Source organism: Felis catus, chromosome B2 (assembly GCF_018350175.1).
Source record: "Felis catus isolate Fca126 chromosome B2, F.catus_Fca126_mat1.0, whole genome shotgun sequence".
In the NCBI taxonomy this organism is placed as follows: domain Eukaryota; kingdom Metazoa; phylum Chordata; class Mammalia; order Carnivora; family Felidae; genus Felis; species Felis catus.
The window spans coordinates 32,808,364-32,834,677 of record NC_058372.1 but is presented as its reverse complement, the minus strand read 5'-3'; the positions used below and the strand labels follow the sequence as shown (position 1 = coordinate 32,834,677).

General features: G+C 56.8%; 1 protein-coding gene across 8 annotated transcripts in view; it reads left to right on the top strand.

Annotated features, from left to right (window-relative positions):
- Positions 1-26,314, top strand: part of GRM4 (glutamate metabotropic receptor 4) — a 152,925-nt gene continuing 126,611 nt past the window's right edge. For 2 of the 8 annotated variants that reach the window (XM_045057409.1, XM_023253859.2), the window contains exons 1-3: positions 583-712; positions 2,072-2,201; positions 11,577-12,474. In XM_045057409.1, coding sequence (XP_044913344.1) covers positions 11,956-12,474 — 519 coding nt within the window. In that variant the 5' untranslated portion in view covers positions 583-712; positions 2,072-2,201; positions 11,577-11,955. Of the gene's footprint in view, positions 713-2,071; positions 2,202-11,576; positions 12,475-26,314 lie in introns of all 8 variants that reach the window. The other 6 variants (XM_045057410.1, XM_045057412.1, XM_045057411.1 and 3 more) reach the window with 5 other exon arrangements.

Genomic DNA, 26,314 nt, shown 5'->3' with positions numbered 1-26,314 from the left:
AAGCGCCGCGCGCTTGGCCCGCACTTGCAGCGCAAACTTGCCGGGCTGGGCTCGCGCCTTCTCGAGTGCGGCAGTGGCAGTGGGCGCGGGGGCTGAGCGGCTGCGGTCCCCTCGCCCCCTCGTGCTCCCGGGCGCTCCCGCCCCCTCCCGCAGCCTCCCCTCTCAGCGTCTTCCTCGCTCCCCCTGTCTCTCGCTCGCTCTCCAGCGCGCTCTCTCGCTCGCTCTCATTTTTTCCTGCTGCTGCTGCTGCTGCTGCCGCCGCTGCCGCGGCGCCGCCAGGCGCCCGCATCTCGGCCGGCTGCGCTCGCCAGTCGGCTCCCGCTCCACTCCTTTCCCCTCCCGGAGCCCCCGGCTGCACCCCGCTCCCCGGAGCCGCCTCGCCCGCTCCCTTCGGCTCGGACGCCGGGCTCCGCGGAGCCGGAGCAGGGCTGGCCGCCGCTCCCTAGCTCGCTCGCTCGCTCTCGCCGGAGCGGCAGCAGAACGCCGCGCGCTTGGAGGCGGCTCCGGCCGGGCAGCCGCCAGCTCATCCCCGCCGCGTCCGGGACTCCGGGCGGCTCCGCGCCCGGCTCGGTCCGCAGCGTCAGCGCCGTCCGCCGCGGCCCCGGCTCTGGGCAGCGCGAGCAGCAAGCCGCCGCCGCCGCCTCTCTGCGCCCCCGGGGCAGGCGGGAGCGCAACCGACCCCTCGCCGCGGCTCAGACCTCGCCCGCGCGCGGTGAGTTGTGGCCCGCGGGAAACCGGCAGAGGGGACCGTGCCCTCCGGCCTCTGGGGCGCGGGCTGCGGCGGGGACATCGGGGCTCGGGGAGGTGGCCTCTGACGAGCTCCCGCGCTCAGGGCTGCCCGGAGGAAGGCCGGGGGATCTGAGCCCTCAGGGCTAGAGGGCGCGGGACCGAGGCTGGAGGGTCTCCCCGAAGGCCCCCGAGGGAGGGAATGGGGCAGCGGCTTTTTTTGCGGGCCTGGGGGAAAGTGTCTCCGTGTAGGGGTGTTCTGTCAGGTTCTACCGGATGGGGGGGGTCGTGCCAGCTCTCAGGTGGGGGCGGCGGCATTAGCGCGCCCCCTCTGCGGAGGGGCAGGGCAGGCGGGGGCGCGGGGCGTTATTTGCACCTCTTCCCCGCCGTCTCCCGGCGGGAGGGCAGCGCCAGCCTCGCGCGCCTCGGCTCCTTTCCCGTGCACCGCGTCCCGCTCCCCTGGCCGCCCCGGCGCCACCTTCGCCACCGGCCGAGTCCCCGCTTGCTCGCGGCCGCGGCGGGTTGGGACGGCGCTCCAGGGTCTGGGGTCTCCCCGCGGCCCCGGGACCTCAGGGTCAGGTTCTCCTCGGATACTCCCCACCGACCCTCTCCAAGACCCCGGTGAACCCCCGGCGGGGGCGGGTGGCCAGGCCCCGTGTGTGTGTGTGTGTATGTGTGTGTGTGTGTGTGTGTGTGTTGGGGGGGTCCCCTCCCGGGTCGGGCTTCCCCGGCGCCCAGAACTGGAAGCGCCCCCTCCCCGCGCGGGGGCGGGGCTGGGAGGTGGAGGCCCGGACTGAGAGTGGCGCCCCCGCACAGGGGCGGTCTGAGGCTGTTTGTGCTGAAATGGGGCGGCGGTAGCGGCGGCAGGGAGTCCTGAGGCCCGAACGTACGAGCGCCCCCTGCCCCCAGGCCACGAGTGACACCCCTGCCTTCAGACTTAAGGTCCTTTTTAGAGGAGGCTCCTTGCCTCTTTACCCCCTCTCAGCGCCATCCCTGCCCATGGGTGCGGGTAAAGCTGCTTTGCGGGACTGGGCTGGGCTTGCCTAGTGGGGGGTCCGAATCCACGTGTCTGTTAGAGCCGTGGTTAGTCTTTCTGACCCTTTGTCATCTGTCAGAAAGCTTTCTGTGATGGCGGGGTGGGGGTGGGAGTACTGTGTGTGTGTTCCCATCGTAGTCCCGTATTCTGGGGTGACAGTGGGGGCTCAGGGCAGGCAGGGCGGCCAGTGTTCTAAGTCTCCATGCTGGACACCCCCTTTCCACAGCCTGGTCCTCAGCCTCACATCCCTGGGGCCAGCTCATGGTGGAAATGAAGGATGTTCTAATTCCCATCTCCCCACTCCCCCAGGACGTGTGCTGGGTCTGCCCCACTGTCCCCCCTGAGATCTACGTGGAAAGCTGGGCTGCAGGCTCTGGGTCTGCATCCTGAGCGCCCCAGAGGCCTCAGGGCCTGGGTGGGAGAGAACTTCAACGAAGAGGTGAGGATCCCCGGGAGGTCTTTCCTGGTGACCTTTCCTGAGGTAGCAGAGAGAATTCCTACAGAAGCTCCTGGGTGTGGTCACCTTTCCTGGGCAGGCTCTGGGGGCCAGTGGTGAGGGCCCCTGAAGAGGGCCTGTCTGCAGGGGAGAGTGGGGGTCAGAGCCCTGGTCGCCCTCCCTGGTGCCCCCAGAGGACCACTTCTGGGAGGGCCTCTCTAGCCTTGAGTCAGAGTCCTGTCCTTGGCATGGGTGGGGGGCTCTTGGTCTGCGTTGGTGCCCCCAAGCCTCTGCTTAGCCTTGGATGGGCATGCCTGCCCACAAATGAATTAAGTGACCACTGTTTTCACCTTCCTCCAACTTTTTGTCTTTTAGCCATAAACTTTCCCCCACCTGTCAACACCTTCAACCTCTCAGAGACAAAAAGACCAGAAAGTTATAACCCTCTGAGATGTAGTCACCGCCAAGGGCTACCCCTCCCTGAGACATTTGCATTTAAGAGAGGCCCAGAGAGGGAGTTGGCGGTGCTTAATCCCAAAGAATGCTCTACTGGTGGTGATTCTCCGGAGAGAGATGTCTGGGATGGCAGGGGGGTGGGTGGGGCACGCAGCATGGCTTCGAGAACAGGTCCCGAGCAGGCTGAGGGGGAGGAGGGGAGGCGGGAGCACGTCAGGAGTCGAGCTGCTTTCTCGGCCTCAGTGGCCTAGCGTAGGCCGCTCCTGTCTTCCTCCCTTATCCCTCCTCCCCCACCCTGCGTCTGGGCGGCTTCATTCTGTTGGAGGCGTGACGTCCCCAGGAGGAGCGCCTCGCACAGCGGCAGGCAGGCATCCTGAGGTAGGTGAGAGCACAGGGAGCCAGCGAGAGAGCGAGCGAGCGAGCGTGCTGGCCGGCAGGGTTGGGGATGGGCCCAGGCCAGAAAATCTCTGAAGGGTCCCCAGCCCAGCTTCAAGGATGCTTGGCCACACCCGAACCCACCGTGCTGCAGGGGGACAGCTGGCAGGAAAGGATGGGACCAGGACCCACGGGTTTCTGAGCTTTATAATTACAGCCGTTAGACGCATCCTCTCCCCTAGACGAGTGTGGAGCCGGCAGCCCCTAATTACCACCCACCCCACGACATCTGCCCACCCTGCTGTCCTCCCCTGCTCGGCCGAGAACCTAACTTTGCGGTGGGCAGGCCCCGCTGGCAGCCTGGGCAGATGGGCCCGCTGGCTGCTGGCTGGAAGGTTATCTCACTTCTGCAGAGTGGAAGCTGCCTTTGCTGCCCGGGGAAGGTGTGTGTGTGTGGGGGGGGGGGGAGCTGGCATCTGGACTCTGGCTCTGCTCACTGGGGCTGGCATAAGAGCTGCTGGCTGTCCAGGCCCACCTGAGGGAGGAGGAGGCCGAGGGGCTTCCCTTGGTGGGCAGCCAGCCTGGAGCCAAGGACGCCAGTTTTCTGTTGCTCCCACCCAGCCTGGTGCCGGCTCCTGGGGAGAGCAAGAAGGGCTTGTTTTCGTGTCAACTCTGCCCTAGTTAGCAGGGGACTATCAAAAATTAATTTAGAGATTTCACTGCCTTTGGCCCTTGCAGAGTGCAGGCTGCCTTTTCCCTGGCTCTTGGAAACTCTGTTTCTTTCTTGGCTGTGCACTGTCTCCGGCCTCCGTCCGTCCTCTCTGCCCTGCCTCTCTCCCAGTGTCCCCCCCTGCTGCCTCTGGGCCCAACCAGAGGAGGCACGTAACTCTGCATTCTAGACAAGCTTCCTTCCTTCTCCCCCCCCTCCCCATCCCCCCTCCCCCCGCCAGTCCTCGAGTCAAGCTCCTGGACTTCTGACTTCTGCCTCAGGTCCTCCCTGCTCCCCCGCCCCCGCCTCAGCCTGCTTCTGAGAGGGAGGGGTATCAGCAGAACTGGCTCGGAAAAGACGGGCCTACCCCACAGCCCTGCCCACCCCGCCTCCTAGCCTGGAGGCCTGAGAGAGCCTCTACCGTCCTGTCCATGTTTCTCTTGGCTCCTTGGAAAAACGAGCACCACAAGGATAGTAAAAATCACCCCCTAAATTAAAGCTGATGACTCCCGTCGAAATGTTTTATTATTAACCTCACCGTTTAGCAATCTCGTGGCACCAGTGAGGCATAAATATATGTGTACACACGTATATTAAATAAATTGGGGAACGCGGTGCATAATGACATTATCTGGACCCCATTCAATTAAGGTAGATATTATCTGCGGTAATTGGGAAATGCCAGCCCATAATGACAACCCATGCCATTCTGGGCTGAGCCACGCTGACGAGCCGGCTGTGGAGTCTCGTTAGGCCTCCCTGTTCTGGAGAAAGCACTGGCTGCCCATTGGCTGTGTTGCTGGGAGTCCTGGGAGAACTCAGGCAGCTGCTGGTCCCAGGCTGGGCCACCCGAATGGGGACCAGGAGGTTGGGTCCTGCGCTGTCCCCTAAGCTTAGCCCTCTCGCCCCTCTGCTTCTTGGGGAGACAGAAACTAACCCCCGGACCTGTTTTCTGGTTGGGGCTGTGACTTCTAGTAAAAACACTGTCATTGCTACAGGGTGAGTTTTAGATTTTGAATATAGAAATAAAGACTGGGGAGTTGACTTGGTTTCTTGTTTCTAGTGAGTGATTACTTCGCGGGTGTCACTGCCCCTTCTCTGTGCCCGGCCTCAGTGTGGCCTAGGGATGGAAGTCTTGCCCACAGCCGTGGTTCATGGCTGTGCAAGACGGTAGGGTTTGGGTTTTGACTTGCTAAGCCAATGGGACCCAGCCTTCCAGGGCAGTGCTGGAGTGGGGTGGGGGGGGAGCTCTGATTTAAGGAGGGGGGACAGGAAGGAGGAGGAGAGAGGAAGAAACCGCATTAGCCATGAAACCCACAATAGCAACAGCTGCAAACAAAGACACTTGCCCACTTGGATTGTGCCAGAAGCCTGGGGAGGGTGGTGGTAGGTGGCGGTGGGGCAAGTTGGGGTAGGAAGGAGAGGCCGGGGGTGCTGCATGGAAGTGGGATCTGGTGGGTGGAGGAGATTTGGGCTCTGGTTCTGGGAGAGGGGGAAGGTCAGGGTTGGGCATTTCCTGGGCTGAACCGGTGGGACGAAGGTCTGATGAGATAGCCTGGCTTTGCCCTCCAAATGATGTGAGCTGCTGTGGCCTTAGCAGGCGGCTGCCTTTTGAGCCTCAGGTTTCTCTTGTCATGAATCCTTGCCTATCACTGGGCTCACAGCCCTTCAGTGGGCCCCCATTTCTCCATCCCCATGGGTTTTGCTTGATCTTATATTCAGTGCCCTCTCTGACCTCCTCTCCTACCTCTGCCCCTTCCCATTGCCGTCCAGGTAAGCTGGCTTCCTTGCAGTTCCTTGAACAATGAGTGCTAAACACAGGTTCAGGGCCTTTGCACTCTTTGCCTGGGGCAATTTTCTCCTGGAAATGGCTGACACCTTTACTGTTTTTGAGTTTCTGCCACCTTCTCAGAGAAGCCTTCCTTGACTCTCTTTTTCTGAAAAAGCCCCTGGGTCTTAACCTCCCCCCTTACCTGTCTTAGTTTTCTTCACAACCCCTTGATTCCCTGAAGTGCCACACATTTTTGTGTAGTACGCGTATTGTCTTTCCTGTGCCACCGCCCCCCACGCCCCGTGGGATGTTGGCTCCCCAGGGCAGGTGCTGGTGTCTGTCACTCCCAGGAGTTTCCCCAGAGCCCAGAGCAGGTGCTCAGCACCTGAGTAGGTGCTCAGCACATATCTGAACGTGATGTTGAATAACTGAGGGGTCGGTCATGGCACAACAGATTGTATTCTATGCCTGACCACACAAGGGGGTTATAAGAATTCAGTGCAAGGTCTGAGTCCTACTCTGCGTCCACTGCAGCCCCTCTACCCTGGGCTGCCTGCTGGCTCTGGGCAGGGACCCGGCTGTGTCTTGTTGTGTATTGAGAATTTCCCGTGTTCTGAGCCTTGGGCTAGGCACAGGCGATACAGAGATGAGTGTGGTCGTCCATGCAGGCCCTTAAAATCTTCCAGGTTCATCATTGCCAAATAGCAACAGAGAGAGAGAGAGGTGTTAATGTGGAAGAAGGAAGAAACAGGAACTTGGCTAATCAGGGCAGGCTTCCTGGAGGAGGAAGGGTCTCAGTTGATACCTGAAGGGTGAGAGTCACAGGGAGGGAATCATAGAGTGGGGGAAGCACGGGCAATGGATTTGAAGTTTTCTCCTCCTTAGTTTCTGTCGGCATTAAGCTAAGGAAATGCTTCCTCTTCCGTCCTGTCTTCCTTCCTTTTCTTCTTACCTTCCACATATATTTCTCCACTGTCTCCAGTCACTTCTGAATCTGGCCCTTGCTGTTTTGGTGGAACAGGGAAGGGATGGCCTGTGGAGTGAGATCTGGGGTTTCTGTACTTGGGAGGGTTCCTGATGCAGACTGGTGGGCTGGAGCTGCTGGGGGACATGGAAGGAAGGGGACAGGGGGCCCAGACACCCACTGTGCCCTCTTCCTTGCTCTTAGAATGCGGCCTGGCTCAGGGAGTATCTAGGAGGAGGGCTGCTGTTTCTATTAATATTGAAATTGATGACCCGGGAGAGGGGGTGGGAAGAGCCCAGAATCATTCACTCCCATCACATCATTCATTCACTTTCCCAAACTTCCACTGTGCCAGGCTGGGGTGCAGAGATGTCAAGACGAGTACAACACGATCCCCTCCAGTTGTGGTCCCTGTGGGGAGAGGGTTGGGCTGCGGGGGTTTGAGGGAGCTCATCGACCATCCACCTTTCCCCACAGACTGAGAGTCACACGGGCGGATATCAAACCACGGGGCCTGTTGCTGGTGCAATTGTGGGGGGGAAGGGGGGTGCAGCTTCCTATTACCTGCTCCTTGGGTCTAAGCCTTGTCCATATGGGAGGAGACCACCCAGCAAAGCACACCTCTGTGTGGCCAGTGCGGGGTCCCAAGGGGGATAAGAGAGAGGTGGCCGCAGAGGTGGCCTGCCGTCCGGCGTCTCGGGTCCTCATGGGCTCCTGTGGGCACGGGGTGGTACAGGAAGGAGCGGGGAGGCCTCCGGTTCCCCCTCACCTTTTCCGGCCCGGGGACCGGAACTGCCAGACCCTCCTGTGGAAATGTGAGACACTCATCCGTTCCCAATGCCCCAGCTTTTCTGAGCACCTGGGCTGGGCTGGGCCCCACTGAGGCAAAGGTGAATAGAGATGAAAAAACGTGCTGGAGGGACCATGGAAAGGCCGAGGGGAAGGGGCTGCCAGCAGCTCTGGAGGCGTGGCTCAAAGGAAGGCAGAGGACAGGGGGCCTGGGTCTCCCGGCTGAGCCTGGAGGGGTGAAGAGCCACAGCTTGAGGGTCCCCTCAAAGGCTGAAAGCAGGAATGGGTCACTCTGGAGGTGTTCCTCCCCCCCCCCCCAAGCAAAGTGCAGGATCAGTCCCTCTGACTCTGCCCTTTACTTTGGTGTTTGGGAGAATTCTATTTCCTTAGTTTTGGGAGAATAAAAGGCAGCTTCGTGAAAAGTAAATCAGAGTAAATCACGGTGCGTCTCTTTGGATCTGGTCATTGTTCCGTGGTTTGTGGTTCTTCCTGGCTCAGGCCCTGGTTGTGGGAGGAAGGATTTAGGTTAGACGTGAGGAAGCATGGGGTCCTGCTTGTTAGGACTTGGAAGGGGTCACTGAGGCAGGGTGGTGGAGTTTCTCCCTGCAGGCCCGCAGATAGCAGAGAGGCCCTCAGATGGTGGGGTGGCTGGGTTGGGGGGGGGGAGGGTCCACTGCAGCCACTCCCCGGCTCTCCTCACATCCCCTTTCCCTGAAGAGAATGTTCCGAAAAATGCGGTTGGCCAGTGAACAGTTGTGTGCGGAGATGACCGCGTGTTCTTCCCTCCACTCCTCATCCCTCCCTGCCTGCCTGGGGCCAGAGATCTGGCAGCGGGCAGAGGGGAAGGGAATACAGGGGTTGGCAGAGAGAGGTGGGGAAGGATAGAATAAGAGGCCCCACTGGGAGTGGGTGGGCACACTGGCATAGACCTGCCGCCTTCTTGGTGACTTCATTTGGGGAGTGATAGATCCCCTCCCCCCAAAATGTCCGAGGTGTGAGCCTTCCTGGCTCTTTTAGGATTCGGGGTGTGGTCTGAGGACTCCAAGCCTCCCCTGATGTGGCCCCCCCTTCCCCAAGATGGAGCCGCCCTGTGGGGTATGGAAGGACGCCTCGCTCCCCCTCCTGCCCTACCCCCAGCCTCTGCTCTTGGTGGCTCCTTTCACCCTCAGAGTATTTTTACTTTTCCCTTGTTCCTGTTACAGGATCAAAGGAAGGAGGGGAGGCTAAAAGAGGCGGTGGTTTGCCCAGCTCTTTGGAAATGTTCAGAAAAGGCAGACCTGGCAGGGCTGAGGGGTGGAGAGGGGCCCACTAGGCAGGGGCTGGGCCCAGTGCTGGTGGAGGGAAGCCGGAGGGCAGTCTGGCCAGCCTGGGGCAGGGCCTGGGGCCTTGGGGTCTTGATTCTAACCCTGCAAATATTTGTTTTTCTCCTCGCTGAGGGCTCCTTCCTCCATGCAGCCTCTGCCCTTCCCCATCGTGTATGTGTGTCTGTCTGTGGTTTCCGGTATGTTTGTGTGTGTGTGTGTGTGTGTGTGTGTATGTGTGTGTACATGTGCCTGTCTATGCACATCACTCAGTCTGAAGGGGCTGGGGCTTCAAGGAGAAGCCCGTGTTGAGCCCTCACGAAGAATCTGGAAGCCTGAGCAGGGCCTGACTGTCAGAAGCTGCTGTTCATTGGTTTCCCAGCCTGAATCTGCCCTGCTGCGGCCTCGGCACACAGCCTGTCACGATGCCAAAAATCCTTCCACTTTGAATTCAGGCAAACCAAGCCTGAACTTGTAGGCTGTGGGACTGGGCAGGGCCCGAGAGCCCCTCTGGGCCGGCGTGGTGGGGGTTGGGGGCAGTGGCCACTGTCTGAGTTTCGGAGGCTCGGCTTCCTCATCTGTGTGGTGGGGATAGGAATACCGCCCAGCTCCCGGAGGCGTGAGCGTCACCTGGGAAAACGTAAGCGAGGCCCTTAGTGTAGCGCCTGGCACTTGGCAGTATGATGTCATTTGAAGTTACCTCTCCGTGGGCATCAGAGCACTTGGACAGGACAGTGTTTCATTGTGTGGGCTGTCCCACCCAGGGGATGGATGCAGGCCCGGAGGTGACTCCTTCCCATCATTGTCACAACTGAGAATGGCCTGCAGGGGCAGTATGGCCACTAGACTGCATCCTACTCCAAGCCTTCCATTTTATTTTATTTTATTAAAAAAAAAAATTTTTTTTTACACTTATTTATTTTTTGAGAGACATAGAGAGACAGAGCACAAGTTGGGGAGGGGCAGAGAGAGAAGGAGCCACAGAATCCGAAGCAGGCTCCAGGCTGTCAGCACAGAGCCTGACGTGGGGCTCGAGCTCACAAACCGTGAGATCATGACCCGGGCCAAAGTCGGACGCTTAACGACTGAGCCACCCAGGTGCCCCAAGCCTTCCATTTTAGAGATTTTGAAATTGAGAACCTCTAGGGGATGGCAGGACTGTGGGCGCTCTTGAAGCCTTCTCCAGTTTCTCCAGTTTCTCTGAATTGCCCAGTCCTGGCATCAGCAGCTAGTACCCACATGGCCCTCCAGGAAAGCGAGCTGTTAAACTCACCCACATGAAGGTGTAGGTGAGGATGACAGGTCCGTACAGGTGTAGCCGTCCCCTCCCCGCATTTTAACAGCTTTCACTCTTAAGCCTTCCTCCGAGCACTGACCCCCAGTGTTCAGTCACTGGATCCTAGCTTCATGGGTGAGGGTGGTTATTAGGAAGATTTCTTGCAGGCTTCCCCAGGTCTCCCAGTATGACTGGTGCTGGCTTTGAGTCCTGACCCATCTTGCTGTGTGACTTTGGGAGAGTTATGCGATGCCTCCGGGCTATCGGTTCACCTGCAGAGTGAGAATTAATAGTTGTGTTCTTGGCCTCTGAGGAGCTAATGGGTGAGGGAGCATTTTGATGAGGGGTCAGGTGTGAGGTGAGGATCCAGAGGGCGCTTGCCAGAGAAGCCCAGGAATTGAGGCTGGACCCTTGGGTGCTGTACCCTCTTCGCTTCTCTCCTTTCCCCAGAACCGGAACAGTCAGTAATTCCTGTGTGGGGGGAACTACAAGTGGGGGATGGGTGGCTCCGAGACCCCACCTGGCCTTGATGCAGGGACCACATTGCTAGGAAAACCTGATCCAAACACAAGCCCTTCTTCCAAATGGCTAGGGAAACTGAGGCGTAGAAGTGGCTTGCTAGTCTTCATCTGACAAACCCCTTGTGCCCGGGGGCCTTAGAGTGAGGCCCCCGGCCAATCCCTGACTCAGCTTCTAGCTCTTCTCCCTGTGGCCTTCTCAGTTGAGGGGAGGGAGGTTGCTGGCTTTGAGAGGGAGGCTGGGGCCAAGGAAGGAACCCCAGGGGAAATTAGCCCAAATTAGCAGCGAGAATGAGGAAGAGCTGGTGTTGTCTCTTCTACCCTTGCAGATAAATATTTAATCACAACAACAATAATAATGACAATGATCATGATAATGTGCAGTAGCTCAGACCGTAACCTGAGCCCCACTCTCAGAGGGAGGAAGTGGGGGAGAGAGAAGGAGTAGCAGAGAAATGGGAGAGATAAAGACCAACAGAAAGAGGGTGGGGGAGGGAGGCCAAGCACATGACAAGGAGGCTTGCCTCTTGAACTGGGAGCCCCTGGGGTTGCCCTCAGCCTGGGGTGGCAATGTGAAATTGGCATTGTTCGAGGAGGAGAATCCGGGAACCAACAGCCCCACCTTCTCCCTGGCCCTCAGAGTTAGCAGCTCTCAGCCTGATTTCTTCTGCAGGGGGCCTTACTGGCTTTCCTGGTCTCTCTCTGAGTCCCCAAGGAGCCTGAGTGTTTCTGGTTCCAGAGCTGGCAGCTGGGAAGCTGGGCTCTACACAGTGTTTCACTTCTCACTACCTGTGTGACTTGGGCAAAATGCTCTCTTGCTCTGGGCCTCAGTTTCCTCATCTCTAAAATGGGGTTGGGCCCTGCAAAACTGGTTTCTTGCTACTCCTTCATGTGGGTGAGCAAGACCTCTCTTCTGCCCAAGCCAGTTCCAGGCTGTTCCTGGGAATTGCGCTCTCTGATGCCTAGGTTTCTGATGGCAGTGGGTACAGGCCTTAAGAAGTCTTCAAACATGACCTAATTTCTGCCTCGGGCTCTCCCACTTGAACCAAAGTTGAGCAGCATCTCCAAGAGCCAAGTTCAGAGTTGTGGAGCCTGTGGTGATAACCTCCAGTGTCTCCTTCTCTCAAGCTCCTGATGAGCGATCAGAATAGCTAATGTCTTCTTTGGGCTTCTGTTTGATTCTCTCTCTCTCTCTCTCTCTCTCTCTCTCCCTTCTAAGGTTGATAGGAGGAGAGCATTGGAGCTGTTTTCTCCTTGATGCCAAGATACATCAAGCTAGGAGCACTCTCCTGTTTTCACATTCATCCATCAAGAACAGGCCTGCAGGACGTGGGGACCAAGACTGGAGCTCTGCTGCTCCCTGGCTACTCCCTGTCGCCCATGGGCATGGCCTGTGTCGGCAACTGAGCACTGCCTGAGTGGCGAGGAGCACCAGCATGGGTTACCCTGTTGGCTGTCCTTGGCCACCCTGCTGCTGAAGCTGCCCCAGAGAGACTTGTGGGGGCTGCCCTGCCCATGCTCACCCAGGCTGTGGGGCTAGGGGCCTGCCAAGGCTAGGAGTGGGGCCCGCCATTCATGGGTCTCTAGGGATTTCCGAGATGCCTGGGAAGACAGGCTGGGGCTGGTGGTGGGCCCGGCTGCCTCTTTGCCTGCTCCTTAGCCTTTATGGCCCCTGGATGCCTTCCTCCCTGGGGAAGCCCAAGGGCCACCCCCACATGAATTCCATCCGCATAGATGGGGACATCACACTGGGAGGCCTGTTCCCTGTGCACGGCCGGGGCTCAGAGGGCAAGGCTTGTGGAGAACTTAAGAAGGAAAAGGGCATCCACCGACTGGAGGCCATGCTCTTTGCCCTGGATCGCATCAACAATGACCCGGACCTGCTGCCCAACATCACGCTGGGCGCCCGCATTCTGGACACCTGCTCGAGGGACACCCATGCCCTCGAGCAGTCGCTGACCTTTGTGCAGGCGCTCATCGAGAAGGATGGCACGGAGGTCCGCTGTGGCAGTGGCGGCCCACCCATCATCACCAAACCTGAACGTGTGGTGGGTGTCATCGGTGCTTCAGGGAGCTCGGTCTCCATCATGGTGGCCAACATCCTCCGTCTCTTCAAGGTTAGTGCCTGGCTGGTTGGCCCCAGATGTGTGTTTGTACCAACAGCCCCAGCCCTCCACACCCAGGGTGCCAGGCCTGGCCAGCTTCTTTCTCCTGTTCCTTCCTGGACTCTGGGGAAGAGAGTATGTTTCCCAGGGAGCAATATATGAGAATTTGGGGGCAGTCCTATGGTTAAAGCCTAGGCTCAGCAGAGTGGAGGTGTCAGGGAGGGACCCAGTGCTGTGGTGCTGACCATGGTGCTGAAACAGCACACGCGGCCTGATCAACTGCACTCCTCGGTGGGGAATGCTGAACCAAGAGGGGAAAAGGAAGTGCTGAACAACAGAAGGGAGGAGGAGCTAGGAGGACAGATATATGTATATATAAAGACAGACAGATGGATACATGGAAATATAGGTAGATAGAAAGGTAAAGAGAGTAAAAGAGAGAGAGAGAATCGAAATACAAATGTTGGAGATTGCCAGGGAGAAAAAGCAAGACTTTTGTTTTGACATTGTTTTCAAATAATTGCAATTCCCAAGAAAGATATGTTTTTCTTCTAGTAGCTGAGAGAGCCCTGTGTGGCCCTCCTACTCCACCCCAAGATTATGGTTAGAAAATGTGTCTTGATATTTTGAATGGGGCATTGGGCTACGGAACCCATAGAGAATGGATGAGGACAGGGAAAGGGCCTGGAAGGAGCAGGCAGTCTCTGTTTCTGTTGCCCTTGGCCCCGAACTAGGCTTCCCTTGCTCATTTCCTTCCTCCTGCCCTTCTTCCTTGCATACCTTTCTCCCTTTCCTTCTGGAATCCTTCCCTGCCCCCTCCTTGCTACCTCCCTTCCTCTCTTCCTGGGGCAAGAGCTGCTGATTTGCAATTCAATTGGAGCCAAGTGCTTCGCTAAGCTGCTAAAACAACTGAAAGCTACCGGGTAGAGAGAAAAACATTACAAGCATTTTACCAATAATTATGAGCCGCTCTGCTCTCGGAGCCTGCCTTGTTTGCTCTGTGTGTTTGTGTGTGCGTGTGCGACTGCGTGTGTATGTGTGTGTGTGTGTGTGTGTGTGTGTGTAAGGGGGGAGGAGGGAGAGAGGGAGGGAGGGAGAATGTGAGGAAAGAGGAGGAAGGAAAGCCTAGAGGAAGCTGCTGGGTCCCTCCTTCACCCTGGTGTTAGGCTCTCAGCCTTTGGAGATGGCCCCTTCTCTCCTCAGAGTCTCCAGAGTTAGGTGCAGTGGGCTGAGAGAGGCTGTCTGGGCCCATGCAGAGTGGGAAGTCTGAGGCTGAAGCTCTCTCACCTGGACCTTTTCTGGAGTCCATTTGCCCAGTCCCATGGTGCATCTGTACTTGGGGGCATTTTGGGGAGCGTGGATAGAAGTGGGGGTGGATGGTGTGGAAGGTCACCATGTTGGGGATGGGGGTGGGGACGAGTGGTAAAGAAAGGAAGCTAGAGTTGTCCCGTCACAGTGTGGAGCGGGGGTTGGAACTTTGTGGGGCTATGTGCTGTGCTGTCTCACCTATAGGCCTTTCTGGAGTGTTGATTTTACTTGGTGGTTTTATGAAACACTGTCTAGGAACACTATCTTAATTTTCCAACAAATGGATGCATTACGAAGAATGCAGAATTAAGATGAAGGAAACTTTGCAATAGACAATCTGAACAACCTCTGGGGGCTGTGCTGCCTGAGGTCATTCCTGGTAGATGATTTGGGAATGGGTAGCCTGGTCCAGCCTTCCCACCTTCCCTGTTTGGCATTGAGGAGTGGAGACCCAGAGCGGAGGAGGAAGCCGGGCTCAGCTGTTCAGGCCAGGGCCTGATGATGGTGATGGCTTGGGCTAGCTGAGTCATCACTTCAGCCTGCCTGCCCCAGGCCTGAGAGGTGAGGCTACTTTGGCCATCAGCAGAGGGGACAAGCCCCAGACTCCTTGTCAGTCTGTCTGGATGGGGCCTAGACCCCCAGCCTTGGAGAAGGCCAGACCACAGATGGGGCTGCTGCAGTTTCCTTATTGGAGCTTTTTATTAAACACTTTTGGTGACTCTGGATGTTTTAATTTTTTTTTTATGTTTATTTATTTTTGAGAGACAGAGACAGAGTGTGAGTGGCGGAGGGGCAGAGAGAGAGGGAGACACAGAATCAGAAGCAGGCTTCAGGCTCTGAGCTGTCAGCACAGACCCTAACACAGGGTTCGAACCCATGATCCGTGAGATCATGATCTGAGCTGAAGTCGGATGCTCAACCGACTGAGCCATCCAGGCGCCCCTACTCTGGATGTTTTAGAAAACAGCCTGATGGGGCCCTGGGGGCTATGACCTCAGTGAGTGCCTCCCTGCCATCTCCCAGGGGCAAGCCAGTGCCCACTTTATAGGGAGGTAGAGAGGATCAAAGGAGTGGAGAGGTGTCACGTGACACAAGGTAAAGGCTCCAAGAATGGTGAGCATGTTCTTGGAAACATGGATATTTTGGGATGAGGCATCCAGTGACCCCACATGGGAATGTGCTGTGACCTCTGTGCTCACCCCTCTTTGGTTGGAGAAAGGTCTCTGGTGGGGTGAGGGTGCCTGGGCCAAAGTGCATCACCAGCCAGGGGCTCACAAGTGTTTCATTTTCCCTGCCCATCTGGTCACTTGTGAACATGGCCCAGGCCTCAGTTTTATCTGTGCCTCCTCCAATTACAGAGATGAATGGGTTGGGGCAGAGGGTCAAGTGTCTCCCTGACTGCTCAGAAAGAGAGACGGGACAGGGGCGGGGGTAGTGGCCTGGGAGGAGAGAAGGAATGGGGGACAGAGGGGGCACGTTGGGAAAGGGAAGGGAGGGGCAGGGCACGGAGATGGGGACCGAGCCAGAAGGAGTCAGTCATCTGTGGTCTGCATTCCCTGGGTTCCTTTTAACAGCGTTAATGTTCCAGGCTGGCGACAAGAGGGCTCCTCAATAATTAAACTGATAGAAATGAGAGGCTGGGTGAGAAACTTAGAAACCATTTACAGAGGCAAAGGGAGCGGAGGCCCCAGGCTGGCGAGCGTGAGGGAGGGGCACCCAGGCAGGGACAGAAGCTGTGTCAGGTGTCTATTTCAAAGGGCACCACTGCAGCCCTGCTCTGCCAAGGCCAATAAGTGGGGCCTGCTGGGAGCTTCCACCAGAGTCTGTGATTATAGCTCCCCTTCCTCCAAGAGGTGAATTTCCTGTGCACAGTTCAGAGAGGAGCTCTGGGCTTGGGGACACTAGAGGTGATTTCCTGCCTGGCGAAAAGCTAATGGGGTGCAGTCGGGGCCAGGGGGTGAGCAAACCTCCCAGCTACTGGAGCTGGAAGGGCCAACTCCCCTTGTATAGAGGTGGAATCTGACCCCTGTTAAGTGACAGGGCGGAGCTAGAAGGCAGGTCCCCAGCTCCCAGGCCTGACTCCTTCCAGATTGCTGTCCAAATAAACTGGGTTGGAAGTGAGACTCAGGCCTTTGTGGGGACCAGAAGCCCTGACTCTGAGTAGCCTTGGATCTGACTTGATAGCTTATATCCCTTACTTCCTGTCCCTTCATCCTCGTTTTGGCTCTCTTCCGGAGACAGGGAATACTGATAGGTGTAAAGCATACCTTTTGGAAGACATCCTAAAGCCTGAGGATGTGGCCTATGCAGTGCTATGTTGGGACAGCCCAGGTTTGGGTGCCAGTTAGGCCTGGGTTTGGATCTTCGTGCCCCCAGAGTTCGCTCACCATATAGGGCATTTGCACCATAGTGTGAATAAGCCAATAAGATCTTTTCTTGAGAGCAGCCGTTGTTGGGGGGAGAAGGAACATGTTAAGTGCCTTCGGAAGGAAGACGTTTTCAAATCCCAGACTTGTGAGAGCTAGAAGGATCCAGAAGTCATTGCACGGAGTCCCGCCCTCATTCGCAGCAGGCAAAAAAGCTGAGGCTTGAAGAAGGGGAGGCTAGCCAGTCCTTGCCACCTTGGCTAATTGTTTAGCTTGTTTGTGCCTCTGTGTATTTCCCCATTTAAATGGGGATGATAATGGTCTCCTAGGCCAGGTGAGAGAATTAGGAGTTAATGTCCAGGGAGGGCCTAGCACGGTGCCTGGCACACAGTCAGCCCACAGGAAATGTCATTGCACAGCTTGTGGCTGGACCTGAAACCAGCAAGAGAGACTCCATTGATGTGGAAGAGGCTGGAGCGGGTGGGCAGTGACAGACGGTGACCTTTGAGGCCGGTCCTGGAGAGGCCCCACCATCTGCTGGGCCTCTTGTGTCTTCCTGAAGACTGAGCAGCCAACTTAACTTTCAGATAACGAGCTTTGTTTCGCTGTCACAACAGTGGCATGTGGGAGGAAGAAGCTGGGCGGAGTGGAGGGAGGGCAGAAGGGGGAAGGCAGGAAAGGGAGTGGAGGGGACACTGGTGAGCAGGGGAGAGGGTGGAGGTGGGCAGGTGCCCCAGGTTCCTAAGAGAGACCGGGCCAGGGCCAGTGGCGAGGCATACTAGCCCTTCTGGGCACCCCCCCCCCCACCCCCCCAGCCTGGCTGTGTGATGCTCTTGACCCACGTGGGGCTGTAAGTGCTGTAACGGTTTGTGGCTTGTTTCTGGAGAAAGCTGCCTGCTTGGGGCTTGGCTTGTCTAAGCTCCTCCGTGCCTGGCCCAGGACTCCTGGGGAGACTTTGTGGCTTAGATAACGCAAGATGTTCTGTTGAGGATATGGCTTTGTGTCTTCAAAGTGTTTTCATTGCACAACCAGGAGGAGCTTTGGAGACAGTCCATCTACACTGCCCCCCTCCCCCCCCCCCCCCCCCCCCCCCCGCAGCATGCCCTTCTCCCTTGAAGACCACTTCATCCTTCCAGCACCCAAGCCAAAAACCTGGCAACAGTTTTGACCACCCTTTTTCTACAAGGAAACCCTACAGGCTTTCCTTTCAGAATGTGTCCTCTGGGGCCTCCCACCTCTGGGGCCTCTCATCCAGACCATTGCAGAAACCTTCTCTTCTTGCCCCTGCTTCTTTTTTTTTCCCCCCTGCTTCTAAATGGGCCTACCACAGCCAGACTTCTGCTCAGTGGCCAGGGAGATCTTTCTAAAAGCTGAATTAAATCTACTCACCTCTGTTAAACCTTTTATTGCTTTTAGATTAAAATGCAAACTTCCAAACCCTTGCCTGTCTCAGAAGCTCTGTGCTACTTGGTGCCCAACCACGTCTGTTGTCTCTCCTGGGTGCAATCCACACAGTCACTCTATTTTCCTTATGGTCCGTCATGACACTGTGTTATTTTCCCCACCACAGGGCCTTTGCACCTGCGTTCCCCTCAGTATGGAATGTTCTCTCCTGACTCTATGAGGCTAGATCCTTCTCATTCAACCTTAAGCTTAAATGGACTCCCTCCCCTCTGCCTCTCCCCCCGCCCCAGTTATTCTATCTTGTTTCCTCATCTTTCCCTTTATGGCACTCATCACAGTTTGTACTCATGCCCATATTTGCTTGTTTTCCTTTTTGCCGCTGGCTTTCCCCTCTAGACTAGGGGTTAGCAAACTATGGCCCACGAGCCAAATCTGGCCCACCACTTGTTTTTGTATGACCCATGAACTAAGAATGGTCTTGGTATTTAAATGGTTGAAGAAAAAGAATCAAAAGAATAATATATCACAACACAGGAAGATCACATGAAATTCAAATTTCAGTGCCCAGCGATGAAGTTTTGTGGGTATACATAAGACCTACATTTGTGTATTGTCTAGGGCTATTTTTAAAATTTTTATTTATTTATTTATTTATTTTTTGAGGGGGGCTGCGGTGCAAGTGAGCAAGGGGCAGAGAGAGAGAAAAATCCCATGAGGGGCAGAGAGAGAGAGAAGTGGGGCTCATCTGAAGTGGGGCTCGAATTCACAAACTGTTGAGATCATGACCTGAGCTGAAATCAGATGCTTAACTGACTGAGCCACCCAGGTGCCCTACAGGGCTACTTTTTTAAAAAAAAGATTTTATTTTTTTTTAATGTTTATTTCTTTTGGAGACAGAGAGACAGAGTGTGAGCTGGGGAAGGGGCAGAGAGAGGGAGACACAGAATCCGAAACAGGCTCCAGGCTCCAAGCTGTGAGCACAGAGCCTGACGTCGGGCTCGAACTCACGAACCGCGAGATCGTGACCTGAGCTTAAGCTGGACGCTTAACTGACTGAGCCGGCCAGGGGCCCCAAAAAGATTTCATTTTTTAAGTAATCTCTGTACCCAACATGGGGCTCGAACTCACAACACTGAGATCAAGAGTTGCACACTCTACCGACCCAGCCAGCCAGGTATAGGGCTACTCTCGAACTACCGCCTGGGGACTGAGCAGATGAGACCAGTTGACCCTCAGCAGCACCCGTAGGACCCCCGGCTGGTGCCAGGCCCGCAGTAGGCTCTCAGGGGTCTTGGCTGAATGGTGTCATGGAGAGTGAAGCGTCTGCTGCCCCATGTCCCCCCAAACTCTGTGATACCAGCAGGGATGCCGTGGTCTGCACCACTCTGCAGACGCCCCTGGCTGTGGGGATGAGTGCAGCCCGGCCCATCGAGCCATTGGGTCAAACCAGTGCCAACCAGTGCCCATCACTCTGGTGAACTCCAGGACCACTTGGATCTGTTTCCACCCTCCCAAACACCTCCAGCGCCTTCCTGACTTACGGAATTGGAATTCCCTTCACCTACACCTTTTCCCCTGTTCGAGGGTGACCCCATGCACCATTTCAGGCTGTTATTAGAGATTTGTCCCAACAAAGCTTCCTCAATAGATATTTGGGGGTGAATGAGGGACCCTCCAGAAGAGGTGTCTGAGGTGGAATTAGCACAGCGTTTGCACGACACATATCCCGTGCCAGGGTCCATCTTAACCCTCACGGCAGCCCGCGGTAGGCAGTTGTTATCCCCATTGTACAAGTGGGCAACTGAGGCACAGAGAAGCCAAGCAACTTGACCAAGGTCCCACAGCTAGCGTGGTGGAGCCAGCATGCAAACTGTGCGGCCCCGAATCTACCCATTTTGCCACTCTGCTCTCCTAACTCTTGGCCATCCGATAGACTCGGGTTTGAGACCTGGCCTACTACTGCGTGGCTTTTCTGAGACTCAGTTGATCGTCTGCAGCGCAGACACGATGGCGTGCACCCGGCAGAGGTGATAATGTGGGCAAAACCCTTCGTAGGCGCTTTGGGGTTACCGGAACAGTTTTGATATTGGTAGAATAGTTTTGATAGCGTTGGTGAGGGGCTAGGCGGCCGAAGGGGTGGGGAAGGAGGGGAAGAGGTGGGGGAAGTAGGTCTTGCTGAGGGTGACTCTCAGGGGCTGTTCTCAGGTGAGAAGTGCATAGCCCATGCTTTTACAGCGTCCCTCTTTCCCCTAAGCACCAGGTGTCCCTCTGTGGTGAGAGCCTGGGAAGGGGGACGTCAAGACGTCAGGGTCAGGCTGGAGCCTGCAGAGAGAGGGGAGGGAGGTGCGGTGGGGGGGGGGGGGAATGTGGCACTGCGCTCAGAGCCCCCCACCGACCACTCCACTGGCTGTTCTCTCTGCCCTCTGTGCTCTGTCCCAACCACCTGGTTACTGTCCACAGTGGAGCGGTGCCCCCCCCCCCCAATATAGTCAGATACCAGGGATGCAAGGCGGGGGGAAAGATGGGTGGGTAGGGCTGCTGGGGGAGATGTTGCGTTGCCTTGGTGGTTCTCAGGCCTGGCACCTCATCACAGTCACCTGGGGAGTTTACTAGAGCATCGGATTCCTCAAGCTCCAGCAGGCGGATGAGGCCTGGGGGCCGGGCCTGTGGTTGGACACCTGCCAGGAGGCTTGGTTGGCCATCAGACCCGTGTGGTCTGAGTCGGCCTAGTATTCCTATCCCACCAGGCTCTCCAGGGAGGACCCTGCCCCCGCTGCAGCCCTCTCGAGCCAGCTGCCTCGCAGGTGCACCCTGGGGTTGCAGACCCAGCTCTGAATACAGGAGGTTTGGGGCTGGAAGCCTGGGTTCAGCTCTGGTGACTGGATTGGCAAACAGGCTCATGATTGTGAAATTTCAAGGAGGCAGAGGGGCCTCTGGGGCCGCTTCCCAGAAATGCCCTGGAGGGAGGCCTGGTGCGCTCCTGGAGTCCAGGTAGGAGATGACAGGGCCCCGGGGCAAGAATTCATTCACTCATTCCACTCACGGACTCCATATCGAACGTCTTCTCTGTGCCTAGCACTGCTAGAGAAGTGTTCTCCATCTGGCTGCACCTTGGAATCACCCAGGGAGTTTAAAAAAATCCTAGTACCCAAGCCCCACCCCAGGAATTCAGATTAATTGGTCTGAGATGGGGCTTGGGTTCCCCACGTGATACCCCTGTGCCGCCCAGGTGGAGAACCACCGCTCTAAGCAACTTTGTAAAGCAGGAAACAAAACGGAGTAAGGCCGTGTCCCGGTGGGCTTCTATGTTAGGGGGGGAAAGCAGGCAGTGAACAGGTAAAATGTATAATACCTAATGGGGGGGGCAGTTCCCTGCAGAACAAAGCTGAGGCATGGCGGAGGGGTGCCAGTGTAGATAGGATGGTTGGGGATGGCTTCACTGAAGAGGGATTATTTCTGCATAAGCTCAAATAGAGCAAAGGGACTTGCCCATTGGATATCTGGAGAGTGTTCTAGGTAGAGAGAACAGCAAGTACAAAGGCCCTGGGGCAGGACTTTGCTCCATTGTTGACCTCGGGACTCAAGAGGGAGGACCAAGACACCTCTGGAGAGGGGGACCAAGGGAGTGCCCAAACCTACATCCTGACCCTTATTGCTGCCAAGGGTGTTGTGGGGGGGAGGGGTCAGCAGGAGTCTGGGGACCTTGGGCAATCACTGGGCCTCTCAGGACCTCAGTTTCCTCACCTGTTAAATATGCAAATGGTCCCTGACAGTTCTTGTGAAACCACAGAGGTGATGGGTGGGTGGGGGAGGAGATATAAGGGTGGAGCCTGTGGGAGAGGCTCACTCTTTCCCTCCGCGCTCCCACTCTGCTGGCCTCCTCCCACCCCTGGCCCCTTGTCCCTCTTCCACCCCGTCTCCCTGGCCTGAGGAAGGAGAGCTCGAGACAGGAGCGAGGCAGGGCCAGCCAGATGGGGAGCCCCAAGAGGCAGTAGCATGCGATGGTTAAGGCATGGGCTCCAGGGCCAGATGGCCTGGCCTCAAACCCCTGCTCTGCCATTTATCACCTGGGAGTGCCTCTCTGTGCCTCAGTTTCCTTGTCTGTAAAATGCTCCCCACCTCACAGGGCACGGTAAAGATTAAGTGAATACACGGAAAGTGCTCAGACCAGCACCTGGCATGTAGACTGGGGACATTGGCTGAGTGCCTGGTTGCGGCGGGCAGCCCAGAGCACTCACTGGCTTTGGAGGCAGCCACATGGTAGGTGGCTCAGATCTTGGCCCCAGATCCCTCACCCTGTCTGGACCTTGCTCATCTCATCTGTGAAATGGGTAGAATCACGTGTACCTCTCAGGGTAAGGATGTAGGATAATGTAGTGAGGAGCTGGTGGTGTGGGTGCACCGTAGGGCTCGGTAATGTTAGTCCTCATCGCGTGCAGGCAGAGCATTGAAGGGGGGTTCAAGGGGGGAGGGGGGAGTGATCTGAGCCATGCAGGCTGGGGAGCTGGGCAATATGGAGGGGCAGATCACTGGCTTTTGGCAGAGGGATGATGGGTGAGTGTAGCTGAGTTCCCCCCAGTGTGTTGGTCCTGGGGCTCTCCAGGCACTCACTGTGAGGTGTGGGGGATGCTGGGTGATCTCTGGCTCTCCACTCAGGGGAGGGCTGTGGGGCCCCTTACCACTGAAGCCTCCCATAGCTCAGGGACCTGTGTTCTGGGTCTGGCTCTGCTGACAACGCGCCGTGACCTTGGGTGGGTCGGCTGTTCTGTAAAATGAGGGCATCGGATCAGGTGGGCCAAGCCCACTCCTCTACCTGGTGGCCTCTCCTGGAGAAGGAGCACTGAGCCTACTCCCCAGCGGTCAGGTTACCGCGGTATTGCCGTGGCCCCAGTGGCCTTTCTCGTGGCCTCTCCAGTGTAGTCCAGCCTGCCTCGACCCTGCGTATTCTGAGTGTGTGCCGTGCTTTCCAAAACCTGCCTCGGGGATTTTCCTGGCCGTGTGCTCCTCCTGGAACTTCCCTCCTGATGCCCGATTGGCAGAGTCAGACTCCTTCTTCAAACCCTGACTCAAACTCCAAGACTCTCCTGACCCGTGAAGGGCTGAGCTGTTCCTGGGGTACGTGGGGTCCTTTGTGTGGCTCTTGTGGGTCTCCCTGATGTCCATGGGCTTGTGGAGGGCAGGACTGGGCCTCCCTGGGACCCAGGGACCTGGGCCTGTGTCTTCCCCTTGCCCTCAGTGCCCCCGGCCCTGTCTGTCAGCCTTGGGAAAACCGAGCAACCCCGCAACACCCCTCCCCCACCCCAAAGCAACCCCGGCGTGGGAGCTGTGCCTGGGGCAGGGGTGTGGCTCATGCCTCTGCCTGTCTCTGTCAGAGGGTTAAGCTCATAGATAGTACCTCCCCCTGCCTAGTCCTAAATGAGCTGTGTGCTTTTCCACTTCCTCCCAGTTTATTAAACTTGCATTTTTATGACCCAGACATGTTGGAAATGAAAAGGCGGCACATTCTGCTTTATATTCCAATTGACCTTTACGCTTGCCACTTACTTGGGGGCCCGGGCTGGGGTGAGGTGAGGAGATGCATGCCCCCGCCTCCAGGCTCTGGGCTGCCGTGGAGAATTGTATCCTGGAGCCACGTTTTGGGGGGCAGGGAAGCGGGGGAATCAGAGCCCCCCTTGGTCCCCAGCCCCTGCCTCCTTCTTTGGGACTCTGTGGATTTCTCTGCTTCCCTCTTCTGTTCTCCCCCCATCTCTCTCCTTCCTGCCTTTTATACCCTCTCTGGCTCTGCCTGGGCCTCTCTCTGGGTCATGTGGGGTGGCCTTATCCATGGTTAAGGCCAAGAGGTAGGAGTGGCCCACAAGCTCACCTGTTTCTGGACAGGTGTGCCCCGCCTCGTGGCCACTCTGGCCACCTGCCCACTTCACACCTTGATTAGGGCCATTGGTACCCTAATGTGCTGAGCACTTTCTGGTGGGCACCCAACCCCTCCAGGTCCCCTTTCCGTTCTCAGATGGTCCTCTCCACCCCAACAAAGCTCCAGAAATTTCCCCTTGATTGAAGATGTGGCCTGGTTGTGGGCAGATGCTGCTCGGGGCTGTTTTCCTCGCCTGTGGGATGACCGTGAGCGGGTTCTGCACGCGTCCCCGGGGGGTGGAGAGACGGGGTTGGTCTCAGGGGTGTGAAGCTGTTTCAAAAGGGGCCAGTCCTGGCCCTGCCACTCCTGCCTGTGTGAGCCTTGGGCGGGTCACATGACCTCTGAGCCCAGTTTCCAGATCTATAAGATGGGTAGGATGGTTGTATTAAACGGGACAATGAAAAGTGGCACATGACCCAGTTCGAGGAACAGTAGCTGTTGTAACGCGTGCTCATGTGAGGGGGGGCTGGATTCTTCTCCCTGTTCCTTTCTTTCTTCATTCCTTCATTCCTGGACCTGAGTCCTCCCCAGGCTTCTGTTTTTCCTGGGGCCACTGAGAAGTGCCCTGGGATGACCCAGGAGGCATGAGGCACAGGTACCACGAAGATGGACCGGCCTGGCTGCCGGCTCTCTAGCTATCCCCGGGGGCCTAGGGGAATTTAAAACTCATTAGGGCTGAAATATGCTGGAGGGAGAGAGGGAGGGAGCCCGCTGAGCACCACCCCATGCGGGGCAGGAGCATAGGGGGGCCCTAAGGGTCCTTGGGTGTCTGGGCATCTCTGGCCAGGGCTGAGGAGCAGAGAGGCGACACTTAGCTCATTCTCCAGCCCCTGGGGCTGTGGTTCAGTGGGAGGTCCTGCAGGGTGTGTGTGGGGGGGCGGTATTTGTGTTCAGGGCTGCTGCCTCCCTGTCTCCCTCCAAGTTCAGGCCCTGGTTGCTGTCAGGGAGTCCAGTGTGGCCCCCTCGTCAGAGCAGCAGGAAGAGGGCAAAGCTGGACCGTTAGGAACGAATTTGGGTGGCAACCCCCCTCCCCCACCAAGGGGGACATTTGAGGCTTAGGACTGGGGGGCCGGGTGTGTGAGGGGTGTGGCTTCCGGGACCAGGTCTGTTCTGAGGGGGGATGGGGATATGGGGTGCACACAGCTTTCACAAAGGAGCCTTTTATCAAAGATGAGTGGTATCTTCCAGGTGGGCTTGACGAAAAAGGGTCTCTCTCTCTCTCTCTCTCTCTCTCTCTCACTCTCACAAGGCATCATGTATTCTATTACCCTCCAAACTTCAAGCACATGGAGAATTATAGAGACGAATAAACTGTCCTAGACTCATCACCTGGCTTGATCAAATATTGATATTTTGCCCTACTGGTATCAATGTTTGTTTTCATGCTAAGGAAGAAAACATTGCAAATGTCATCAGAGGGCCCGTGTGAGCGTCCTTGTGCGCCCCCCCTTCCTCCTCGGAGGCCGCCACCGCCCTGTCCTGTGCGGATTGTTTTTAGTTCTTTTAATGACTGTGCACTTAAAAATAGTTTTGTGTGTTTTATTCATTTTCGAGAGCGAGAGAGACAGAGCATGAGCAGGGGAGGGGCAGAGAGAGAGGGAGACACAGACTCTGAAGCGGGCTCCAGGCTCCGAGCTGTCAGCACAGAGCCCAACGTGGGGTTCGAACTCACGAGCCTTGAGATCATGACCTGAGCTGAAGTCGGACGCTTAACCGACTGAGCCACCCAGGCGCCTCTAGTTTTGTGTGTTTTAAGCTTGATAAAAAATTGGATCCTGTTGGGTGTCCTGGGGCTGGCTGCGTTTGCTCAGCTTGTCCTGTTCCTTTCCTTGGCCGTGTGGTTCCTCACTGGAACAGCGCCCTGTGCATTTACTCGTTCATTTCTTGGGGTCACCTGGGCAAGTCCCCTGAAGATCTTCCTGGCTTGTCCCAGGGGTGCTGCCCGACCATCCTTGCCCGAGTCTCTTTGTGTTCTTGGGAGAGTTTTCTTGTGGGTCACAATCAGGAGCGGAATTGCAGACTCGTGGAGAATACGCCTCCTGAACTTCCCCAGAGGCTGCCATATTGCTCTCTACCTTTGATGCAGGGTGCTGGTTTCCAAACCTGTCTCCCCATTGGAACCCCCTGGAACCCCCATTGGAACAAGCTGGGGCTTGTTAAAACACAAGTTTTCACCAGATGCCTGGGCCTACGTGGCCCTGCGATGGGGACTCTCTGCGTGTGAAGTCTTGTTTCATAAGCTCCTGGGGGCTTCATGGACCTACATTTGGAGGTGCCTTGCCTGGATCTGCCAGTCACTTGCTGTGCAACTTTGAGCAAGTTGCTGGATCTCTCTGAGCCTGAGTGTCCTCCTCTATAAAATGGGGGTGATGATAATGGTGAGGACTCAGTCAGGGTTGGCCCTTGCCTCTTCTGGGGGTTGGCTTGGTGCTTTTGAGGTCTGTGAGGTGCCCAGGGTTGCCACGGCCTGACCGGGCTCTTGTGTCATCCAGAGGAGCAATGTACCTCCTTGACTCTGTGAAGTCGGTTTTGGATTCGTTGTGTTGGTCAACAAGCATGATGGACGACTGCCCCGTGCAAGCCATGCCATGTTTTAGAGACCTGGAGTATGGGCCAAGGACGCTGATGTCAGAAGTCAACGGTCAGTAATTCCATGACAGTGAGATGAGGGCTTTCACGGAGGTGGACGAGGCCCGGTTGGGGGGTGGGGTGTCAGGGAAGGCTTCCTGTAGGAGGACAACTAGCTGAGATTCAACAGCCAGCATACAGTGAGGTAGGTGGAGGGCTGTGCTGGCCAGTGGGGGAGGGCGTTCCAGGTGGAGGGACCCAGGAGGCCAAAGGCCTGGTGGTGAGAGAGGAGAGG